Consider the following 25,204-nt stretch of genomic DNA (forward strand, 5'->3'; position numbering starts at 1 on the left):
AAGTGCAAAGCATTGTGTTCTGGATGCAATTTGTTTGGTCAACCTACCAGGCTTGAAGCAAAGCATACTTTATTCAATTAAAATACAGGCAAAATAAGTAAAATAATGAGCTTAACTATAGCTATAAGCAAATACTTAACAGGACAATATATACGTTAACTATCACTGTACAGCTGTTCTAAGATAGTAGCATCCCATAAACACACCCTTGGCAGAGGCAAGTTCAGTAAAACAGATTGCCTCAAATGTAAACTTTCTCCAGCCCAGGAGAAAAGAACATCAAGAGAAGATTCTGCAGACGGTCAGAGAGAGAGAAGGAACTCAAGCGTTTTATGGTAGCAGGGAGAGATGTGTAGCAGCTTCCAAACCCCAACACTTACTGAAAGTTAAACTAAAATCCTGGTACTGCGGGAGCTTGACCTTACCCCTTTATGCTACTTCTATTGTTTCAACTTAAAAAAAACCCAAGGCCTCACAGGCTGTTTACTTCATTGGCTTGAAGCAGACAGCTCAGTACATCTGTCTCAACCTCCATTCAATAAATAAAGGACAAATTACACCTCTTAAAGCCATTGTATCATCTCACTCCCCTAATACCAATGTCGGACTAATTGATCTATAAATCTCTGCTTTCTCTCTTCCTCTCTTTTAAAATATTGGTTTGTATTCACTATCTTCCAATCTGTAGGAACTGTTCTAGAGTCTAAAGAATCTGGGAAGATGACCACTAAGACATCTACTATTTCTCAGGCCACCTCCTTAAGTATTCTTGGATGTGGATTATCAGGCCCTGGGGATTTATTAGCTTCAATCCCAATCAATTTCGCCAATGCCATTTCTATGCAGATACAGATTTGCTTCACTTCCATCCTCCCACTAAACACTGTGTTCCCTATCATTTCTGGTACGTTATTTTTTGTGAGTACAAAGTGAAGTATGAATTTAGTTCACCAGCCATTTCTTAGTTCCCCATTATAAATTCTCCTGTTTCTGAATGTAAGGGACCTACATTAGTTTTCACAAGTCTTTTTCTTTTCGCATACGTACAGAAATTTTTACAATCAACTGTTATATTCCTTTCAAGCTTACTCTCATGCTCTATTTTCCCCTTCTTACTCAATCTCTTGGTCCTCCTTTGCTGACTTCTAAATTATTCCCAATCTTTAGATCAATTCATTTTTTTTCAACATTTTGTACTTTTTTTTCATTTAATACTATTTCTAACTTGCCTTGTAAGCCATGATTTGGCCATTGTTCTCTTTCCATTCTTGCTGCAGACAGAATAAATCATTTTTGTAGTCCATAAATTTGCTCCTTGACCCTATGCCATTTCCTATCCACTGTCATTCCTTTCAGTTACATCTCCCAATCCATTATAAGCAATTCACACCTCATGCCATTATAATTCAGCTTATTATGAGCCAGGAGCCTAGTCTTGTAATCCTGCTACCTCAATCTCCATCTTGATGAATAATTCCTATTCTCCAGATGGTTCCTCAACATATTGATCAGTAAACCATCCCTTTACACTCTAGGAATTCCTCCTTTATGGCATTATTACAAATTTGATTCTCTCAAGCTGTATGCAAATTGAAGTTAACCCATTATTGTAGATGTTCCTCTACCACATGTATCTCCTATTTCCTATTTAATGCCATTCCCAAAATCACCACTACCATTTGGTGATCTACATACTGCCCATAATAATATCGGTAAGGTTGACCACCACACAATTGTCATGGGATGAAGTCATGCCTTCACATTGAGAATACCCTCCATCATGTTGTGTGACATAATTGACATACTAAATGGGACAGACTTTGAAGAATCTAACAACTCAAGACTGGACATCCATGAGGCACTGTGGGCCATCAATGCCAGCAGAATTGTGCTCCAGTACAATCTGCAATTGCTTGTCTGGCATATCCCATACTCAACCATTACCATCAAGTCAAGTGATCAACCATGGTTCAATGGAGATTGCCGGAGTGCATGCCAGGAGAAACCTCTTGCATATCTGAAAATGAGGTGTCAGCCTGCTGAAGTTACCAAACAGGACTACTTCCATGATAAACAGCACAAGCAATAATTGATAGACAGAGTTAAGTGACCCTACAACCAATGGATCAGATCTATGTTCCGAAGTCTTGCCACATTCAGTCATGAATGAGGTGGACAATTAAACAACCCACTGGAGGAGGGGACTCCATAAATATCGCCGTCCTCAATGATGGAAGAGCCCAGCACATCAGTCCAAAAGACAAGGCTGAAGCATCAAAACTGCCTTCAGTCAAAAGTGTCAAATAGATGGTCCATCTTGGCCTCCTCCAGTGGTTCCCAGCATCACAGATGCCAGTCTTTAGCCAATTGCACTCACTCCATGCTCATTAAGAAATGTTTTGAGGCACTGGATACTGCAAAAGCTGTGGGCCCTGACAGTATTCCAGCAATGTTTGTGAAGACTTGCACTCTAGTACTCACCACAACCCTAACCAAGCTATTCCAGTACAGCTACAACACTGGCATCCACTTGACAATGTGGGAAATTGCCTAGGTATGTCCTGTATACAAAAAGCTGGACAAATCAAACCCGGCAAATTACATTCCTTCAGTCTACTCTTGATCATCAGTAAAGTGATAGAAAGTGTCAACAACAGTGCTGTGATTTACTGGTGATGGATAATAGATTAAACAAAAATGGACGATTTGGTGGTGAGAAAAGAATGTTCAGTCGGAGCACTTCTGGGTATAAAAATAAGCTTGACTGTCTATTTGAATAAGCAGCAAAGCTATCAGATGTGGCCTAATGGATTAGGTATCTGATTTTGATGTTACTCAGGAAGAATAGAGAGTTGGAGGGAAGGGGGAAATCTCAAAGAAATCAAATGCTAACAGGATTTGCCAAGGTAGAAGTAGGAAGGATGTTCCCAATGACGGGGGAATCCAGAACTGGGGCCACTGTATAATGATATAGGGAGGCCTTTTGGGACAGAGCTGAAGAGAAATTTCTTTACCCAGAAAATTGCTAAAGCCAAAATATTGAAGGCTTTCAAGAAAGATGTAGATACAGTTATTCACATTAAGGAGACCAGAGATTATGGGTGAAAGGGGAACAGAGTTTGAATGATCAGCCATGATTTTATTAAATGGCACAGCACACTCAAATGGCCAAATGACCTGCTCCTGTGTTTACTTTCGATGTTTCCAAACAATGACGATAGAATTCTGTTTCCAAAATTGAGATACTCCTACGTCTAGCTCTAGAATTCAGGCTGGGGCTAAAATTCACAGGCATCCCCAAAAATAGAGGAAAGCTCTTTACAATGCGATTCCGTGATGAAATCCATTTAAAACCTTCAAAGATCAGCAGAGGACACCTAAGAAAGCAATAAGAGGGGAGAAAATGAAACATGAATGTAAGCTAGTGAGTGATATAAAAGAAGATTGCAAGATATTTTTTAGACATATAGAAGGTAAGAGATAGACAGGAGTGGAAATGTGACTGCTAGAAAGTCAAGCTGGAGAAGTAGTAGTGGGAAATAAAGAACGGTGGAGGAACTGAATAGGTACTTTGCATCTATCTTCACAGTGGAAGGCTCCAGTAGCATACCAGAACTTCAAGGAAGTCGGGACAGAGGTGAGTGTAATGGTCATTACTAAGGAGAATGTGTTGGGGAAGCTGAAAATTCTGAAAGTGGGTAAATCACCCAGAAGTGATGGACTAAGCCCTAGGGTTCTGAAGAAGCTAGCTGTAGACACTATAGAGGCATTTGTGGTGATCAGGAAGTCAGGGATGGTCCCGGAGCACTGGAAAATGGTTAATGTAATATCTCTGTTTGAGAAGGTTGAGTCAGCGTGGCTTCATCAAGGAGTGGTCATGCCCGATAAATCTGTTAGAATTCTTTGAGGAGATAATGAGAATATTAGACAAAAGAGAGCTAATAAATGTAGTATATTTGGATTTATATAAGGCATGTAACAAGATGCCGACTCAGGAGGCTGCTAAACAAAGCAAGAGCCCATGGTGTGAGATGGCATGGATAAGAGGATTGGCTGACTGACAGAAGGCAGACAGTAGGCATAAAGGGGAACTTAAAACCACAAGAAATATTTGTTTGCTGCAATGTGTGTTCCTTGAAGATCAGTACGGGGATCTCTGTTGTTTGTAATATATATATATATAAATGATCAAGAGGAAAATGTAGGTGCTGTGATTAATAAGTTTGCGGATGACACCAAGATTGCAATAGTGAGGAGGATGTTCGAAGGATCCAGCGGAATATAGATAGATTGCAGATTGGCGCAGAGAAATGGTAGATTGAGTTTAAACTGGACAAATGCGAGATGATGCATCTTGAAAGATCAAATTCGGGTGCGAACTGTACAATAAATGGTAGAACCTTTCGGAATATTGACACCCGGAGGGATCTGGGTATACAGGTTCACAGATCCCTGAAAGTGACAACACGGGTGGATAAGGAGGTTAAGAAGGCATACAGCATCCTTGCCTTCATTGGGCTGGGGCGTCAAATATAAAAGTTGGCAAGTTATGTTACAGCTGTATGAAACTTTAGTTTGGCCACATTTGGAATACCACATGCAGTTCTGGTTGCCAAACAGCCAGAAGGACGCGGTTGCTTTCGAGAGCGTGCAGAGAAAGTTTACGAGGGTGTCGCCTTGTCTGTAGAGTTTTAGTTATGAGGAGAGGTTGGATAAACTTGAATTGTTTTTACTGGAAAGATGGAGGCTGAAGGGTGACTTGATAGAAGTCCTCAAAATTATGAGTGGCATGGATAGGGTGGAAAGTCAGAGTCTTTTCCCAGGTTGAAAAAGCAGAGTTCAACATATTGAGTCCAATGTGACTTGTCTTTAGAACTGTCTGGGGCCGAACAAGTGGTGATTTTTTTTTGGAACAGATGAGAAGGATGAAACATAAAGGGAATTCTAATGGCAGTAAAAGAGGATCTTGATGAAGAGTAGGTATCAACAGCAGAAAATAATTCAGCTCTGCTAAAAGCAAGTCCATGCAACCAAGGCACAGGGTCGGGGGGAAAATAGGGTGAGGGGAAACATAATCAAAGGGGAGGCCAGTGTTCATGGTCTGAAATTGTTGATCTCAATATCTACTCTGGAAGGCTGTAAAGTTCTTAAACGGAAAAAGAGGTGCTGTTCCTTCACCTTGCATTGGGCTTCTCTAGCAAACAGCAGCAGGCCCACCGCAGAAATACTGGCATGAGAGCAAGATGGTATATGGAAATAGCAAAAGAGTGGATGTTGGAGTTATTTCTCCCCACTGAGCAGAGATGTTGTGCAAAGCTGCAGCCAGTTGGTAAAACTTGTGTACACTTGGGCTAACAGTGTGGGTGGTTACAGATTCCAGTTAGACACAATATCCATGGAGATCGCAAAGGTCAGATTTCTGATGTTTGGATCAAATAGGGAAGATTTAAGCATACAGGACAAATCATAAGATTTTGAGGGCCACAGGTATGTATGAAGGGCCATTAAGAATTCATAAGCACAGTCATTTTAAAGTAATCATTAAGTTTGTTCAAAAGCAACACTTTAGATATGATGCATTAACTCAAAAGAAAGGGAAAGCCTTTACAATATGCGACATGTGAGAGGGGTTGACTGATCCCAATGGACTGTTGATAAAGACTGTGTTGACCTCAGGACTTTGTGATGACAGCATTCTGTTCTCCAATAAATGTGTTAGAGATCTCTTCCCCGTCATGAAAACACAATCTTTGAGATCTTTACCTCTGCTTTGCCTGATCCCTGACTGCTCAAAATTGTTTATGATTTTGGGAGAAAGTGAGACCGTATACTGTGCCAATTAATTCCTTAACAGTTCTATAATTATTATTAAAATAACCCTTGTTATCTCCTCATTTCTGACAAGTACAGGGTGATTCTGTGATTTTTAATCAGGTCCTCATCTTTTGAATACATTAAGAGGAACAGCACTATGTATAGATAGCAGGCTACCTGATTGACAGCAAAAACAATTAATTGTACTGCAGACAGGGAAGAAGATGAGCTTCAACTTCAACAGCAGCTTGTATGGGGTCTTAATTTTCTTGCTTCTGAAGAAAATAGCATTATCGCGGTATTCATAAGAAGAATTAAGATTTTTCCAGGATGGTAGCCTTTTGCGTCTGCGTGATGATACAATGATGCAGCTCAGTTGCATCTTCAGGCAACTACTACTAGCATCGTGTTGTATGATTTGGGTGGAATTCAGGTCACCATAAGGTAGATTCGGTGCCACCAACACCCTTTCAGAATCTATTGAGTCTGCTTTGATTGCCTCATCCTCCCCTTAGTATGTTTCTTTCCCTTGGAATGAATTTCTGCAGTGCCTCCTGAGATACCCCCAGAAACTCCTGCCATTGCTGCTCCACCATTTTTCCCTACTAGATATCCCTTCCAATCAAATCTGGCCAGCTTCTTCCTCATATCTTTGTAGTTACGTACACATTATTAAAAGAGAGCTTTAGATTAAAGGTTCAAGGCAAGAAACGTGTTTGTTTGCAGCTGAAAAAACGGCAAGGGGCCATAACCATTGGTGGGAATTGCTTTTTACCCATTGTATGAATCAATATATATCCACAGTAGAAGCGCGTGACATGTGGGTGATACACTAATAATGGGAGACAGCAACTTAGATACAGACTAGATGAAACTACTCGACGTTAATGACGTAGAATGAAATCCTGGAGTATAAGATAGTTTTGTAGAGCAGTAAGTTGAAGATCAGGCTATTTTAGACTTAATATTATGTAATGAGAAAGGACTAATTAATGACCCTGCTATAAAACAGGCTTTGGAAAATTGTAGCCATATTTTAATTCCACATTAAGTCTGAACATGACAGTGTTCATTCTAAACTCAGGGTCTTAAATTGGTACAAAGGAAATTCTAAAGTTATGAGAGACAAGTCTGTGGATTCAAAAAATGTGTATCACTTAATAAACTATGGTTAGTATTTAAAGACAAATTCCATAGTCTATAACAGTACTGTATTCCTGTATGGCAGAAACATCCAATTAGAAGAGTGAATCAGCAATGGCTAACAAAAGAAATCAAATATAACTAAATTAATTTAAACTTAATTAAATCTCCTTCGAGATCAAGGGCTGTTTTCCTTCATCATCAGATTAGGTGGAATTTAATGCAGTCTTCAGCATTAACCCTTTCAGGACCATTACTTTATGCAACATCTTCATCGCTCTCCTGAATACAAAACCTTACAAATAATATTGTGCCTAATGGTGGATCTGCAGGCAGTTGTTGCTACATTGTTTCTGTCCACCCGTATAGCAGGAGATGCCTTTTAACTCTGAGTGAAGCTAAAGACTGAGTCATTGCAAGAATGACAGCAGTTTCCTGCAATCAATAAGAAAGCAGTAAATCTACTCCTAGAATGTCAACTTTTCAAACAAAAAGCTTTACATAGGTAAATCAAATCAAATTAAATTAGTGACAATCTGATCAATATATTTGATCAACGCCATTGATGTTTTGATTCTTTGGCCCAGCAGTCACCGACCTGGAGAAGCAGTCAGTAAAGATACATTGTTGCCACAGACAATGTAGACTTACATCATCTTTATACTTGGGTCTCAACAAAGAAGAATTGGAGTATCCCTCAAATAAATAGTCCACATTAGACGATCACCCTAGAATCAAGTTCAATTTTTGTATGCATGGGCTCAAATTGATGTATTGCTGACAGTAGCTGCCTGAGTCTGTTGATCAGATTGTCACTGATTTGATTTGATTTGATTTATTATAGGCACATGTACGTATGTACAGTGAAAAATTTTGTTTAGCATGCAGTACAGGCATACGAGATACATTAGGGTACTAAAACAGGGCAAGGAACACAATGTTACAGCTGCAAAGAAAGTGCACAGAGCGTGAGATCAACATTAAATTTAAGATTTGAGAGTTGCATTCAGAAGTCCAATAATAGTGGTGAAGAAACTGTTCTTGAATCTATCGGCACGTGTGTTTAAACTTTTGAATCTTCCAATAAAAGAGGTTGGAAGAGGTTATAACTGGAATGGGAGGAGACTTTGATTGTGTTGGCTACTTTCCCAAAGCAGAATGAAGTATAGACGGAGTCAATGGATGGAAGGTTGGCTTGCGTGATAGAGTGGGCTGTGTTCATAAGTCTCTGTACTTTCTTATGATCTAAGGCAGAGCAGTTGCCATACCAAGCCATGACGTGTCCGAATGTAATGTTTTCCATGGTGCATCCATAAAAAATGGTAAGAGTCTTGATGGACATGCCAAATTTCCTTAGCCTCCCGTGGAAGTAGAGACATTGTTGTGCTTTCTTGACTGTTGTATCAATGTGGGTGGACCAGGACAGATTGCTAGTGATCATCCAGCCGAGCAACTTGATACTCTCAACCATCTCTACCTTGGCACCATGCTTCCTGAAGTCAATGACCAGCTCTTTGGGTTAGCTGTGGATGTCAAGCTAAAGATTGTGGGAGTGACCTCACAGAGGCTGAACTGGTAAACTGCATTATTGTGCTAGTGATAGCATCCCCTGCAACAGATGCCAACAGGAGATTCCAGATCTCCTGCTCAAGGGCGGTCGGAAATTTAAGGCTATCCGAAACTTGGGTTTGCTAACTGTGGACACTTTGATCAAAAATCCCCCTGGAGTATAAGTGGCAGCCAAAGCAAATTGCAGATGGGGAGAAAAGAGGAAGAAATAATTAATGGCTGAAAATACATAATACGTCAGGCAAATGGGACATTAAGAACTGAGATATTGGTCAAAGATGGTGGAAAAGTTATCAAGAGCATGTGTATGAAAGCACAATTGAAAACTATTATTTCTGAGATGAACTTTCCTCAGCTTAAGTGGAAGAAGTGCAGGTTTGGGCTCAGGGCAAGAGTCCATGTGGATGAACCGGCCACAGGTAGATCTGCTCTGCAGTATCTCTGAACTCCACACAGCAGCAGGCAGGATCTTCACAAACTTTGAGTTTGTCTTTGAGCCAAGAATATTTTGCAGTTATTGCTCCACTATCTCCAAGCCACCCTGCAGTCATATCTGTTGGGGAAATCAGTTAAGTGCCTCAGTATTATGGAAATTATGCTGATTAAGTTCATATACAAGTAGATGCACACAGATAATATGCTTTAAAGCTAGAGGATCATTGAGAAAATATTAGCTTTAACATACATAAATATATATGTCATATATTTTTACATACATCACACCAGAGGTGCTTTGCAAGCCAATATAGAATCATAGATTCCCTGCAGTGTGAAAACTGGTCATTCAGCTCGACAAGTCCACACCACACTTCTGAAGAGCGTCCTACCCAGACCGATTCTCCTACGCCTGCATTTTCCCATGTCTAACCCGCCTAACCTAAACCCCTGTACACTAAGGGCAGTTTAGCATGGCCAATCCACCTACCCTGCACAACTTTGGACTGTGGGAAAGAACCAGAGCACCCAGAGAAAATCCACACAGACACGGGGAGTATGTGCAAACTCCACACAGAGAACTGCCTGAGGGTGGAATTGAACTGAGGTCGTTGGTTGTGTGAGGCAGCAGTGCGAACCAGTGAGCCATTGATTAGCAATACATGGCTGCAGGGATGGTGCAGGAGGGAGGGCTTCAGGTACATGGACAATTGGGGCTCATTCTGGGGAAGGTGGGACCACTACAAACAGGATGGTCTCCACTTGATCCAGAGGGGCACTAGTATCCTGGGTGGGAAATTTGCTAGTGTTGTTCGGGTGGATTTAAACTAGCTTAGAAGGGGGATGGGAAACTGAGGTGTAGTTCTAGTACACAGGAGGATGAGCGTAGGGAGGACATGGACAGGATCTCACTGTCACAGGAGTGTGCTAGCAGACAGCAAGCTGGATTGAAGTGTGCCTACTTTAATGCCAGGAGTATCTGGAATAAGTTAGGTGAGCTTGCAGCATGGATAGGTACCTGGGACTTTGATGTTTTGGCCATTTCGGAGACATGGATAGAGCAGGGTCAGGAATGGATGTTGCAGGTTCCAGGGTTTAGATCTTTCATTAAGATCAGGGAAGGTGGTAAAAGAGGGGGAGATGTGGCTTTATTAGTCAAGGACAGTATAACGGTGGCTGAAAGAACTTTTGATGAGGACTCATCTACTGAGGTGGTATAGGCTGAGATCAGAAACAGGAGAGAAGAGGTAACACTCCTGGGAGTTTTTTCAAGGCCCCCACAAAGTTCCAGGGATGTGGAGGAGAGGATCGGCAAAACTATTCTGGGCAGGAGTGAAAGGAACAGGGTGGTCATTATGGGAGACTTTAACTTCCCTAACATTGACTGGAAATGCTATAACTCTACTATGTCGAATGGATCAGTTTTTGTCCAATGTGTGCAGGAGGGTTTCCTGACACAGTATGTCGAAGGGCCGACAAGAGGGGAGGCCACACTGGATCTGGTACTTGCTAATGAACCAGGCCAGGTGTTTGATTTAGTGGTAAGTGAGCACTTTGGAGAGAGTGACCATAATTTTGGTTATGTTTACTTTAGCAATGGAAAGGGATAGGAACTTGCCACAGGGCAAGAGTTATAGATGGGGGAAGGGCAATTGTAATGCGATTAGGCAAGACTTAGGAAGCATAGAATGGGGTAGCATAATGCAGGAGATGGGGACAATCGAAATGTGGAGCTGGTTTAAGGAACAGATATTGCGTGTCCTAGATAGGTATGTCCCTGTCAGGCAGGGAGGAAGTGATAAGGTAAGGGAACCGTGATTTACTAAAGAAATTATATCTCTTGTTAAGCGGAAGAGGGAGGTTTATGTGACGATGAGACGAGATGGTTCAGATGAGGCAATGGAGAATTACAGATTAGCTAGGAAGAATTTAAAGAGAGAGTCAAGAAGAGCAAGGAGGGGACATGAGCAGACATTGGCAGGTAGAATCAAGGAGAACCCTAAAGCTTTCTATAGGAATGTGAGGAATAAGAGGATGACTAGGGTAGGAATAGGGCCAGTCAAAGACAGAAGTGGGAAGTTGTGTGTGGACCCTGTGGAGATTGGAGAGGTGCTGAATGATTATTTCTCATCTGTTTTCACTGAGGAACAGGAGAATATTGTAGAGGAGATGATTGAGTTACGGACTACTAGAACTGAAAGGATTGAGGTTAGTAAGGAGGAGGTGTTATCAATTCTAGAAGGCGTGAAGGTAGATAAATCCCCTGGGCCAGATGGGATTTTTCCGAGGATTGCCTGGGAAGCTAGGGAGGAGGTGGCAGAGCTTTGGCCTTGATCTTTGAGTCCTCATTGTCTACAGGTTTAGTACCAGAGGACTGGAGGATTGCAAATGTTGTGCCCTTGTTCAAAAAGGGCAGTAGGGATGACCCAGGTAATTATAGACCTGTGAGCCTTACGTCCGTTGTAGGAAAAGTTTTGTAAAGGATTATAAGAGATAGGATTTATAATCATCTAGCAAGGAACAATTTGATTGGAGATAGTCAGCATGGATTCGTCAAGGGCAGGTCATGTTTCACAAACCTCATTGAGCTTTTTGAGAAGGTGACTAAGCATGTGGATGAGGGAAGGGCAGTTGACGTGGTGTACAAGGACTTCAGTAAAGCCTTTGATAAGGTTCCACATGGTGGGCTATTGGAGAAAATACAGCGGCACGGGATTGAGGGAGATTTAGCAGTTTGGATTAGAAACTGGCTTTCTGTAAGAAGGCAACGAGTGGTGGTTGATGGAAAATGTTCAACCTGGAGTCAGGTCACCAGTGGTGTGCCACAAGGATCTGTTTTGGGACCACTGCTGTTTGTGATTTTTATAAATGATTTGGACGCAGACATAGGTGGATGGGTTAGTAAGTTTGCAGATGACACTAAAGTCGGTGGAGTGGTGGACTGTGTGGAAGAATGTTACAGGTTGCAGGGAGACTTGGATAAACTGCAGAATTGGGCCGAAAGATGGCAAATGAAGTTTAATACGGATAAATGTGAGGTGATTCACTTTGGGAGGAATAATAGGAAGCCAGAATATCAGGTCAATGGAAAGATTCTTGGTAGTGTGGATGTGTAGAGGGATCTTGGTGTCCATGTACATAGATCCCTGAAAGTTTCCACCCAGGTTGATAGTGTTGTTAAGAAGGCTTACAGTGTGTTAGGTTTTATTGGTAGAGGGATTGAGTTCCGGAGCTGTAATGTCATGCTGCAACTGTACAAAATGCTAGTGCGGCTTCATTTGGAATATTGCATGCAGTTCTGGTCGCCCCATTACAGGAAGGATGTGGAAACATTGGAAAAGGTGCAGAGGAGATTTACCAGGATGTTGCCTGGTCTGGAGCGCAGGCCCTATGAAGAAAGGCTGAGGAGCTTGGGTCTGTTCTCATTGCAGAGAAGGAGGCTAAGAGGGGATTTAATAGAGACATACAAGATGATCAGAGAATTAGATAGGGTGGACAATGAGAGTCTTTTTCCGAGGATGATGACTTCAACTTGTACAAGGGAGCATAGCTACAAATTAAGGAGTGATAGATTTAAGACAGATGTCAGAGGCAGGTTCTTTACTCAGAGAGTGGTAAGGGCGTGGAACGCCCTGCCTGCCAATATAGTTAACTCAGCCACATTAGGGGCATTTAAACAGTCCTTGGATAAGCATATGGATAATGATGGAATAGTGTAGGGGGAGGGGCTTAGATTAGTTCACAGGTCGGTGCAACATCGAGGGCCAAAGGTACTGTTCCGCGCTGTATTGTTCTATGTTCTAATACAGCCTTACAGCACCAGGGACCCAGGTTCAATTATATCCTCGGGTGACTGTCTGTATGGAGTTTGCACATTCTCCCTGTGTCTGCATGGGTTTCCTCTGGGTGCTCTGACTTTCTCCCACAGTCCAAAGAAGAGCAGGTTAGGTGTATTGGCCATGGCAAATCACCCGCAGTGTTTAGGGATGTTTAGATTAGGTGGGTTATAGGGGATTGGTCTGAGTGAGATGCTCTGAGCATCAGTGTGGACCGAAGGGCCTGTTTCCACATCATAGGAATTCTGTGATCTGTGAAATAAATTGTATACTGGATAATACTTGCTGCAACGTGAAAATAATTACCATCCAATCGATGGACATATGGAAGGTCTATGCTCAGGCACTGGACTCTCTCCCTGAGCCAGTTAATGAGACACTAGCTCCTTTGCCACCTGCACTGATCTGGGCATTGCATGTCTGATGGGGTCCATGCTTCTGATCTGTGAAGGACCAGCTGCAACAGGAAACAAAAAAGAAATTGTTTTATTCTTCTTACCAGGATGCGCTGATCTAAAACAGGAGATCAAAGTAGAAATCAATATATTTGGTGAACAAATAGCTTATGCTGTGTGCCCCTCTGGAGGTAGCACTTGAGGTCCTGCAGCAGGTCCATTCTGGCCTATACGCAAAGGCTCACACCTGTGGCCTCCTGCAACTTATGAGTCAAGGATTGCATAAAGATAAATGTAACAAAGTCACAAGGCATTGTCACATTAAGAAAGGCCTGCCCATTTCAAGCGTTGTTTCAATTTCTTTACTAAACTGGTGGCTTCCTCCCGCCAAAGGTTAAACTGTCATTTCAACACAAGAAGCCAGTTTGGCCACCTCGAAGATTGTTAGTGCTGCCACACCTCCAAAATTTCCTCATCCCACTTGCATCTTACCGGCGCTATTTTAAAGATGATCATATTAGAAACATATTCAACAAATATAAAAATTTCCTCATTTGGTAGAAATGAAAATTCAGAAATCTAAACACAGCAGGCTGCATCTTAAAGTTGCATGCATTGAAGTTGCTTTCAGTCATCTACTCTGAAATATTATTCAAGTTATATTTTATTTTGGATAGCTCAGAAGTGCCTCAGAAGTCTGAAAAGGAATAAAAATTACCTGAAGATTCCCCTTAAACTTTTATTGCTCCCTGTATGGAATTAAAACAGTTTATGTAAGTTATTTGATGGGTATTTCCCTTACAAGCTCAAATATCAGTCTTACCATATATTATTAATAATTCAGGAATCCACTTAACCATTTATAATTACAACTGACTGAATTCCTTTGTGAATACATCATTCAATTTATAATGGCAGAAATCAGTAAAGCAAATCTTTATTAATTATGTTTTCAAATGCGAAAGATAGCATTCCAGGTGACTGTGCATCCTCCAACACAGATAACAGTGTTGATGTATAGAACATTTTACGTTGCTTGAAGATTACCCACTAAAGTCTTTCAGCAAGAATACTTGGTACTCTGGAAACCAAACATTTTTATGCTCACTTCTTGCCTCCTGATTTTTATTACGATTATCCTCCAGCTCAAATGGCATAATCATGCCTTTCTCTGAGGAAACCTCTGTTTTGGAGTGGAAAAAAAACGTTCTATGATATCAAGTTGTAAATTATAAAATTGTTATTTACTTAAAAAATTGCACACTGAACTGTGTAATCATGAGATTCCTTGGCTCCCAGCCTATACAAAAAAAACCTGTCATTTCATCTGCATTAGAATTTATTTATTTCATTGGAGTTTAATTTTCAGGGGTTAATGAGACGGTCACAAGTTGTCTCATTTCAACGGCTACAAAGAAATGACCTAGACACTAGTAGAGTGGCCTGCAAGTGCCATGCAAGATAACAAAGTGTGGAGCTCGCTTTCAAAATTCCAGCGTGGGGTTGGGGTGAGAGCCAGGGATCATTTCCCATGCTCCAATCTGGTGAGAACAGTGCCAGGATCATGGAGAAGGGACAGCCCCATCCAAGAGCAATCAGATAGCCATTTAACAGGGCATGTGGGTCAAAAAAGCATAAGAGATGTCTCCCACCCAAAGTGATGGCTGCAGGTGCATCCCTACTCCTTCCCCTCCACTGCCCGTGCAAATGAGGTGCCCTCTTGTAGATGCCACAAATTTCACACCACCAGAGTGCACATTTGGAGTTCACCCAAGGATACCCACCAGGCATGACATCAGATACCATCCCCCTGCTTACCAAGCAACAGCTCATATAACTACATGGGTCACGTTGCAGAAATTTATGGGGTTCTGTCATTTCACTCAGGCTTTCCAAATGTCTGCCTTAGTCATTAACCTTACTGCACATGGAGACACTAATCATCCCATCTAATCTGTCCAATCTAGCCAGTACACCCCTCCCACCCCCACACCCCCAAACCTATTCATTTCCTACAATTTTGCAATTACCATGGAAACTGCTTGCGCAATCCTGTCAGGCAATATGACCCAGATCCAGAATATCTGTTTGCCCTTAAAAGTAGCTGCTAACATCCATGAAAATGATAGATGCATGGCAGCGCTCAACCTTGCGGAGTTGACACTGACTGTTATCTTTCCTCTCTTTGGGAGATGGGTATTCCCAGCAAGGTCAGCATTTTTTGCCCTTCCCTAATCATCGTTGCACTGAGTGGCAAGCTAGGCCAGTTCAGATGGTTGTTATGAGTCAACCATATTGCCAAAGTTATGGAGTCACATGAAGGCCAGACCGGGTAAGGATGGCACATTTCCATACTAAAAGGGCTTTACAGGACCAGATGGGGTTTTAAGACTAAATGTTATAGTTTTGTTGTCATCATTACTGAGAATAAATTTCGATTCCAGATTTGTTTTGGTAATTGAATCTGAATTACACCAGCTACCACAGTGGGATTTGAACATTGCCACCTCACACCCCCATCCCAGAATATTAGCCTTTGGCCTTCTGGACAGTGACATCTTCATAACGCCACTGTTTTCCCCCAGACTCCACTCAAAGGGTTGCTCATCACTTGAAGTAGTACTCACAATTTTGTGATCACTGCTATAGAAGTTATGAGGAGGACTTCTGAGAAATAGCAGGAAGATTTGCATGAACACCTAATTAAGATTTCACCAAAGCGTAAGCAACATTTCTTTTAGGTATTTTCTGATGCCTCCACTTAATTAGAGTACACAATGTACTACTCCTTCTTGTTAGACGCCTCACAGAAACCACCAGGAGAAGGGAAGTGCTTACTCATGGTCATCTTATAGTCACAGATCCACACAGTACATAAGAGGCCCTTCAACCCATGAAGTCTGCACCAACAGAAAAAGACAAAATTGTTAGGGTTTGTCCTCAGTCTAGGGGTTGAACAGCCAGAGATGACACTAGGCAGAACAATACCTGTTGTTGAAGGAGTGAGGGATAGAAAGGTGAAGAGACCGACTTCAGTCCTTCCTGCCCTATAGATACACTGCATTTGCCTCCCCTGAATTCCTCCAGCAGCACCTTCAGTGTGTTGTTGGAACCCCTTTACCCTGCTATTCATGAGCCATTTACGATTTGTCACTGTGCCAGTCAGAATAGTCTGCACCTTCAATGGGAATGCTTAACAAACAAGCAGTTCACTTTGATTTCTCCATGTCAATTGCATCTAATCATCATTTGAGTATGAAGCTTTCAAATTTCAAGTTTAGAATGTCCAGGAAAATTCAAATTATGGTGATTAGTGACTAGAAGCAAATCCATGTACTACATCCAAGCTGTCAGATAGCCTTGTTAACATTACACATTAACATTTCCTTTCACTCTGGCCAAAATGGTCATCACGTGTTTTGGTCATTAGCATGCTCTGTTTTTAGATATCCTTCCTTTCCTCCTCATGACAATATGTTTAATCTCTACTACTTGTTATCTTGGATTCTCCAGCATCTGCAGTTCCCATAATCTCTGATCACGAGATTAGAATCTCTTCAGTTCAGGGAACTGACTCTGAGCTGGCTGGCCACAGCCAGGGTACTGTGTACATGTGAATAAAGGATGATTTGGTGATGGGATATTGGCATCTGTACAATTATTTCACACATATAACACAATCAGAAGTGGCCTGGTTTATGTGCTCTTGTCCAAAGATCAAGCTGAAGTAGGTGATCAGCCTGCTCTGTTCCAGCCTCCAGTCACTTCCATCCTGAGCTAGCTGACTCTTCTGTAAGGAAAGCCTACCCCATATCTTTTTTTCCATACAATGAAGCTGGGCATTTAATTTTTCACATTGCCCAGTCTTCAGCAAATGATCAGTTTAACTACTGGCAAACATCATAAATGTCAGTTTGATCAATAAACTCAATAAGACTTTGTGTTTTCCTGGAAAGAGATTCATCTCTTAGGCTTAATGAACTTTGACCTCAGCTTTAGCTTGATCTGGAATTTTTAAAAAAACCACAGTGCTGGAGAAACTCAGTAAGTCTAGCAGTGTCTGTGGAGAGAGAAATGGAGAACCTGAATTTCCAGAGAAACGTCATACTGAAATTGAAACTCTATTTTACTCTTCATATGGTGCAGCCAGACCAGTTGAGTTTCTCCAGCATTTCTGTTCTTATTTATCTTGATATTCACTGCTTTCCCAAATTTTGGAAGGAATTCCATCTTTCACTACTTCAGCAATTCCATTAGCTTAGCTTTAGTTGTATATTATGAATCAATCAAGGATATTTGTGTGGCTCAGTGTCTAGCACTGTTGCCTCACAGTGCCAGGGATCCCGGTTCAATTCCACCCACAGGTGAGTGCGTGAAGTTTGTGCATTCTACCTGCATCTGTGTGTTTGCTCTGGTTTCCTCCCATAGTCCAAAAATGTACAGGTTAGATGGATTGGCTGTGGGAGGGTCAATACGGACTCAATGGACCAAAGTGACTGCTTCTGCACTGTGGAGATTCTATGATACTTCTATCATATCTCCTCCATCTTTCAAAAATGTTTTAGCTGCTTTTAATGTCATCCTATTATTAAAATACCTAGTATCCGTCCTTCTATCTTTTACTGATTACTATTATTCTGCATCCAATTTCACGTTGTCTGCAAAAGAATCAAACCAAACTCCATACTTTCTTCTGACTCTGATGGGAGGGCTGTGCTGGAACTACTCCATGAGCTGAACTCAACGTGTAAATGTCTTATTTAGTCAATAAAATCGTACTTTCCTTTGCTACATTACTGTAACTAAGATTAAAAACAATTCATCAGGCTCTTTAATAATTGCCAAGATAACTTGTTTATTAAGAGCAAACCTATTATTTCAACAGCACAAATTATTAACTAGACTACAATGTGGAATCAAATTACATTACACCTTAATCCTAACATATACACACTTCATTGACATACTGGGAAAGACAATTGTGCAGAAGTATTATGGGTGTAAAAGGAAAAAAATAAACTTTGTGAATGAAGTCTGAATGAAAGGGTAGAATGAATTGACTTGTCACAATTCCTTCAATTTCCCTTGGAGACCAAAGTTGCTGTCAGCCATAGTATTATGGAAGACCCTTGGCTCAGGAGGAAGGCCAGTTGGACCAATAACTTTTGGATGAATCAACAGTTCGCTGATTTCTCAAACTTTCTAATTCCTAGATAATGTTTCATGAGATATCTCCTCAGCTGGTTTTCATTTAATGTTTATCTTTGACTGACTGAGAGAGGGAGATGTTTTCTCTCCTGCCAGGTTCCTTCAAACTTTTAATAGCTCCTTAACATTTTCCAGGATGTAAACCAAGTGTTCAGTGGCTATTGTTATACAGCACCATCATAGATCCTAAGATTTCTGTTCAAGTATGTTTATCAAACCTTTGAGGCTATAAAAGCAATCTCATCTTTTTAAAAGCTTTGGACAGTCTTTTTTTTCCCCTAAAATCATGTGCAATTCTTAGCTTACAAATATATATGTATTTATGACAAACTGCCTTTTGAACACAGTTGGATTAACCAATTCCCTTGGTTTAACATCCTTTGGAGATGATGAAAATAGCAGTTCTCTCCAAGCTCGATGTCATTATGGGAACTATTCTTCACAGTTCTCCTTACAGGCTCAAAATATTGTGCCTGGTTTCCAACAATTTCCATTCCCTCTCCCTGCTCTCTCCTCTATTTCTGAGCTGTCTCAAATCCAATATAACCTTCTGTCTTCTTCAACTTGTCAACTAATTGCCCAATCCTCTCTTTTTCTCATGCGTTAACCCCACCAGAATTCAATACCTGGTCAGAGCCACTTAAATACTGCCATTCATTTGCCATTACTTCCAGCTCCTGAACATGTTATTTTCCAGATCATGATGCTGGAATGGATAGCTAGGATTGCTCAGTCAATGTTCTCTTAGTCCCTTCCTCATATAAGTACAAGTTTGCCACATTCCAAGAGCACACACACAGCAGTGTCACAGTCCACATCTGCACCCAGCATTTCCAGACCTCCAACATGCTGAGTCCCATCCATTTTTCCTGCACACAATACGCTGCCAGGAATGGAGTACGAAATTGGGTTGCACTTGTGTCATGTTAGTAAGTCAGTGCAGCAAACACAGACAATAATGATTGGATGCGAATAATGCAATTGAATTCATATGTTTATTCAGTGCCCGTGTAAAAAGAAAAAGTGTTATCGGAACCACAGTCTGTGGCAAATGACATGTTCTGTGATCAGAACTGCAGCCAAAGAACTGCACACACATAGATTAGTAGCATCAAAGCAGCAGCACATTTTCCCAGCTGCACAACTTCCTTTTAAAATTCAATGCTTAAGAGCTGAGTCCCAGGCCTTATGTTAGTTCCTGTTTCAGTGGATCATTAAAGCAGGTTTATGCACCAAGGGTTTGACCATTCCCAGGGGAACAGACATTACCAGAAGATGTGCAGCTAAGACAAGTTATCAGCAATTAATATTTCCACTTAACCCTCCGTGCTCAGTCTTTTTGAAAACAGGAAGTTTGAAAATATTGAATAATAAATGTAATATTTATAACTTGCAGTCTCCACCTTTTTTTACTGACAGAGCGATACGTAGATATTGTTGTCACTTTGCTGACACTACATGCTACATTTGTGAATGTTGTCTGATTCAACTTCAATGGGCTTGCCTAGTGAGAGGATTAGAGAAGGCGAACTCTTCAGAGATGCATTGAAGGTCTAATTGTGATTCTGCTGCCTTCCTACCTCCACATGATGTCGATCCTAATGATACCACCTGATTGTACAGAATAGTCTTTCCTAATTTTCCATATGGGGGCTTGAGCTCTTGCTGCATCTTTTCCTATTATTCACCAAGGCAGTTGTGGCCCCTTTGGAGCTGAGCCATGCTACAGAATATATGTTGCCTATTGAGGCTGAGACTTTGGCCTATGGCCTGAGCTCACACATCCAGGATGTCTCTGAAACTCTCACTCATGACTGTCCAGCTTATTGGGATCAGCAGTTATTGCCTTATGGACAATTACCCTCAATAGCTGACCACTCCTAGCATGGTCATACCATGCTTAATAGTATTGATTAGCTTAAAGGGTGTTCACCAACATGTGTGTTCAAATGCTTCCTGCTGGTTCAGCTTTATAGGATCAAATTATTGCAGATGCTGGAATTCATACTGAAAACAAAAGTACTGGAGATCACAGCGGGCCAGGCAGCATCCACAGAGAGACAGAGCAACCTAACGTTTCAGGTCTATATGACTCTTCATCAGAGCTCTGAAGAGTCATCTAGACTCAAAACATTAGCCTGCTCTTTCTCCATGGATGCTACCTGACCTGCTGTGGTTCAGCCTTATAATTGCATGAGTATTTGAAATACACAGCAGATTTTGAGATGTGTTCTCATAATATAGGCACTATTGCTGTTTTGTGGCAATGAAAATTCTCATATGAATTAGTAGTATCCTGTTAAACTCTGCAGCTTTCTATTTGAGCATTTAGTGTAAATGCTACTCTAAATGTTGTTGAGCATCATCAATACTCTTGGTAATTTATTACCTATTAGAACCAAGAAAATACTTCTGCTTTTGCAATTGACTTCCCATCAAATGTGAATTACATGTTAAGTTCTTCCATGAACCTTTATATAATTTAGAAAAGATATTGCTCCAAATAGTCAGCTGTATTAGCAGCCATCTCTGTGCGCACTTCATTTGGAGTTCATACATGCAATGATATGTCAGGACCCTGATAGGGTCTGGGAGTTTTAGTCTAGCTGTAACTTATGAAGGAGGCTACCTGAAGGGCAGTATTAATCTTTGCTGGTTCTTTTTCTTAGGAAAGTTAAGAATTAGATCATACCTGAAGGGCAGTATTAATCTTTGCTGGTTCTTTTTCTTAGGAACGTTAAGAATTAGATCAGTTCTTCAGATTATTAAGTGTTAAGCTTGGCCTTCTCATAGTTAAGTCACCCGAAATATCTCACAAGAATGTCTGATCTGGAATAGACCCTAAAAAGTGGCTAGGATTATAATCCTCCACAATATTGGCTCCAGCGGGATCTCCAGCTTTACAGAGTTGAAGCAGTGAATATAACAGTGAAGTGAATTCTCTTCACTTACATTTTCATTCTAGTGGAGTGTTCTTTGGATACAGCTTCCATGTTTCACTACGCTATTTAAATTAAGGGAAGGAATCTCATTAGAAAATTCAAGTGAGTCTGACCATGATGAGTTGCTAGCCATTCATACGCCTACACCGTCTGAGCAGACATCATCTTCAAATTGAGGGATAGGCATCACTGCTGACAATGTGGGATCTTGCTGTGCACCAATTATCTGCTGAATTTGCTACAGTACAACAGTGACCACTCTTTAAAGGTACTTTATTGATTGTGAAGAACTTTGAGATCTCTGATTGCTGCCACATCATTATAGGAATGTTGGTCTTTCTGTTATGATGCTAAGGTCCTTGCTACTTGAAGTTCAATTATTTGAAAAGATCATATGTCCTCATTCGAGGATATGTCTTTCCTGGGACCAACTGAGGCCCTTAAGCAGTCTATTAAGTGCAAGTTAGGGGCCTCTTCACATCACTATTGGTATTTTCAGGCTTCTGAGGGGTTGCTACTCTCCAATAGATATTCTGTGTCATAAGGATGACCTCACCAGTGGTCACTGCTGTAGATACTCCCTTCCGTGCCCACATCGCTGCCTTCCAGGGCCTCCATGGCTGCTCTATTTCCCAGACCTATTGTAGTCCCAGAAGTGACCACCTAGTGGAGCTGTTGGGACTGAAGAGTTGCCATTCTCTGATTGGTTGGCGGCTCTTAGAGCCAGATCAAAAGGCCCAGGAGCCCTGCCAAACCAGCCAGTTAACTGTGAACCTGCCTGCCCTGGTCGACCCATCGTCTCAGCCTGCTCCTGCCCCACCGAACTCATCTCCACCTATCTGGACTCCATTTTCTCCCCTTTGGTCCAGGAACTCCCCACCTATGTCCGTGACACCACCCACGCCCTCCACCTCCTCCAGGACTTCCAATTCCCTGGCCCCCAACACCTCATATTCACCATGGACGTCCAGTCCCTGTACACCTGCATTCCGCATGGAGATGGCCTCAAGGCCCTCCGCTTCTTCCTGTCCCGCAGGCCCGACCAGGCCCCCTCCACCGACACTCTCATCCGCCTAGCGGAACTCGTCCTCACACTCAACAACTTCTCTTTTGACTCCTCCCACTTCCTACAGACTAAGGGGGTGGCCATGGGCACCCGCATGGGCCCCAGCTATGCCTGCCTCTTTGTAGGTTACGTGGAACAGTCCATCTTCCGCACCTACACAGGCCCCAAACCCCACCTCTTCCTCCGGTACATTGATGACTGTATCGGCGCCGCCTCTTGCTCCCCAGAGGAGCTCGAACAGTTCATCCACTTCACCAACACCTTCCACCCCAACCTTCAGTTCACCTGGGCCATCTCCAGCACATCCCTCACCTTCCTGGACCTCTCAGTCTCCATCTCAGGCAACCAGCTTGTAACTGATGTCCATTTCAAGCCCACCGACTCCCACAGCTACCTAGAATACACCTCCTCCCACCCACCCTCCTGCAAAAACTCCATCCCCTATTCCCAATTCCTCCGCCTCCGCCGCATCTGCTCCCACGATAAGACATTCCACTCCCGCACATCCCAGATGTCCAAGTTCTTTAAGGACCGCAACTTCCCCCCCACGGTGATTGAGAACGCCCTTGACCGCGTCTCCCGCATTTCCCGCGACACATCCCTCACACCCCGCCCCCGCCACAACCGCCCCAAGAGGATCCCCCTCGTTCTCACACACCACCCTACCAACCTCCGGATACAACGCATTATCCTCCGACACTTCCGCCATTTACAATCCGACCCCACCACCCAAGACATTTTTCCATCCCCACCCCTGTCTGCTTTCCGGAGAGACCACTCTCTCCGTGACTCCCTTGTTCGCTCCACACTGCCCTCCAACCCCACCACACCCGGCACCTTCCCCTGCAACCGCAGGAAATGCTACACTTGTCCCCACACCTCCTCCCTCACCCCCATCCCAGGCCCCAAGATGACATTCCACATTAAGCAGAGGTTCACCTGCACATCTGCCAATGTGGTATACTGCATCCACTGTACCCGGTGCGGCTTTCTCTACATTGGGGAAACCAAGCGGAGGCTTGGGGACCGCTTTGCAGAACACCTCCGCTCAGTTCGCAACAAACAACTGCACCTCCCAGTCGCAAACCATTTCCACTCCCCCTCCCATTCTCTTGATGACATGTCCATCATGGGCCTCCTGCACTGCCACAATGATGCCACCCGAAGGTTGCAGGAACAGCAACTCATATTCCGCCTGGGAACCCTGCAGCCATATGGTATCAATGTGGACTTCACCAGTTTCAAAATCTCCCCTTCCCCCACTGCATCCCTAAACCAGCCCAGTTCATCCCCTCCCCCCACTGCACCACACAACCAGCCCAGCTCTTCCCCCCCACCCACTGCATCCCAAAACCAGTCCAACCTGTCTCTGCCTCCCTAACCGGTTCTTCCTCTCACCCATCCCTTCCTCCCACCCCCAGCCGCACCCCCAGCTACCTACTAACCTCATCCCACCTCCTTGACCTGTCCGTCTTCCCTGGACTGACCTATCCCCTCCCTACCTCCCCACCTACACCCTCTCCACCTATCTTCTTTGCTCTCCATCTTCGGTCCGCCTCCCCCTCTCTCCCTATTTATTCCAGTTCCCTCCCCCCATCCCCCTCTCTGATGAAGGGTCTAGGCCCGAAACGTCAGCTTTTGTGCTCCTGAGATGCTGCTTGGCCTGCTGTGTTCATCCAGCCTCACATTTTATTATCTTGGAATCTCCAGCATCTGCAGTTCCCATTATCTCAGTTAACTGTGAAATAAAGTTTAATCCTATTGGGATGCTGGGATTGCCATGACTGGCTGCTGTTAGAGACTACTGTTGAGGCTATGAAATTCAACACATTGTCTTCTTCAAGTTGCTTCTCTATGCTGACAAGGCTTACAAAAGCCAAAGTTTGGGAGGGTGTCATATTTCATTATTGACTGGGGCAGGGGAGGTATGTGCAACTGCTTTTTCTATCAAGGCCCATTTGACCAAATGTGGCATCAAGAAGCCCTGGCAAAACCTGAGTTAATAGGAAAGCTCAGCAATGGTTGGAGTTGTGCCTGGCAGTCAGGAAGATGGTTGTGTGTAAGAGGTCAGTCATCTCAGGTCCAGGGCATCTCTGCAGGAGCTCTTCAGGGTAGTGCCTTAGGCCCAACCATCTTCCATTGCTTCATCAACAACCTTCCCTTCATCATAAAGTCAGAAGCAGGGATGTTTTCCAATGATTGTACAATGTTTGGCAACGTTCGTGATTCCTCAAATACTGAAGTAGCCTATCTCTAAATGCAGCAAAACCAGACTGATATCCAGGTTTGAGCTGATGAATGGCATACACTCCAGACCCAGGTAATGGCATCTCCAACAAGAAAGAATCTAATCATCGTCCCTTGACATTTAATGGCGTTACCATTACTGAATACCCCTCTATACACATCCTGGTAGTTATCATTGAATAAAAATTGAACTGAATTTGCCATATAAATATTGTGGCTACAAGAGCAAGTCAAAGGCTAGGAAAGCTACAAGTAATTCAGTTCTTGACTTCCCAATATTGCCCAAAATCCAAAAAGCACAAGTCAGGAGTATAATAGAATACTCCCCATTTTTGTGGATGAGTGAAGATCTGACAATACTCAAGAAGCTTGACATCAGGGCAAAGTAGCCCACTTGACTGGCACCATATCCAGACATTCGCTGCCTCCACCACCAATGCACTGTGGCAGCAATGTATACAACTTACAACATCTATTGCAGAAATTCACCAAAGATCCTTACACAGCATACTCCAAACTCTCAAACACTACCATTGAAAAGGACAGAGG

General features: G+C 42.6%; 1 protein-coding gene across 1 annotated transcript in view; it reads right to left on the reverse strand.

Annotated features, from left to right (window-relative positions):
• Positions 1-13,136: 13,136 nt before the first annotated feature.
• Positions 13,137-25,204, reverse strand: part of mlip (muscular LMNA-interacting protein) — a 155,540-nt gene continuing 143,472 nt past the window's right edge. Inside the window, 1 exon segment of the mRNA XM_059645705.1 lies at positions 13,137-13,254. Coding sequence (XP_059501688.1) covers positions 13,137-13,254 — 118 coding nt within the window.

The sequence above is a fragment of the Stegostoma tigrinum genome, chromosome 4 (genome assembly GCF_030684315.1).
Source record: "Stegostoma tigrinum isolate sSteTig4 chromosome 4, sSteTig4.hap1, whole genome shotgun sequence".
NCBI classification, from domain to species: Eukaryota; Metazoa; Chordata; class Chondrichthyes; order Orectolobiformes; family Stegostomatidae; genus Stegostoma; species Stegostoma tigrinum.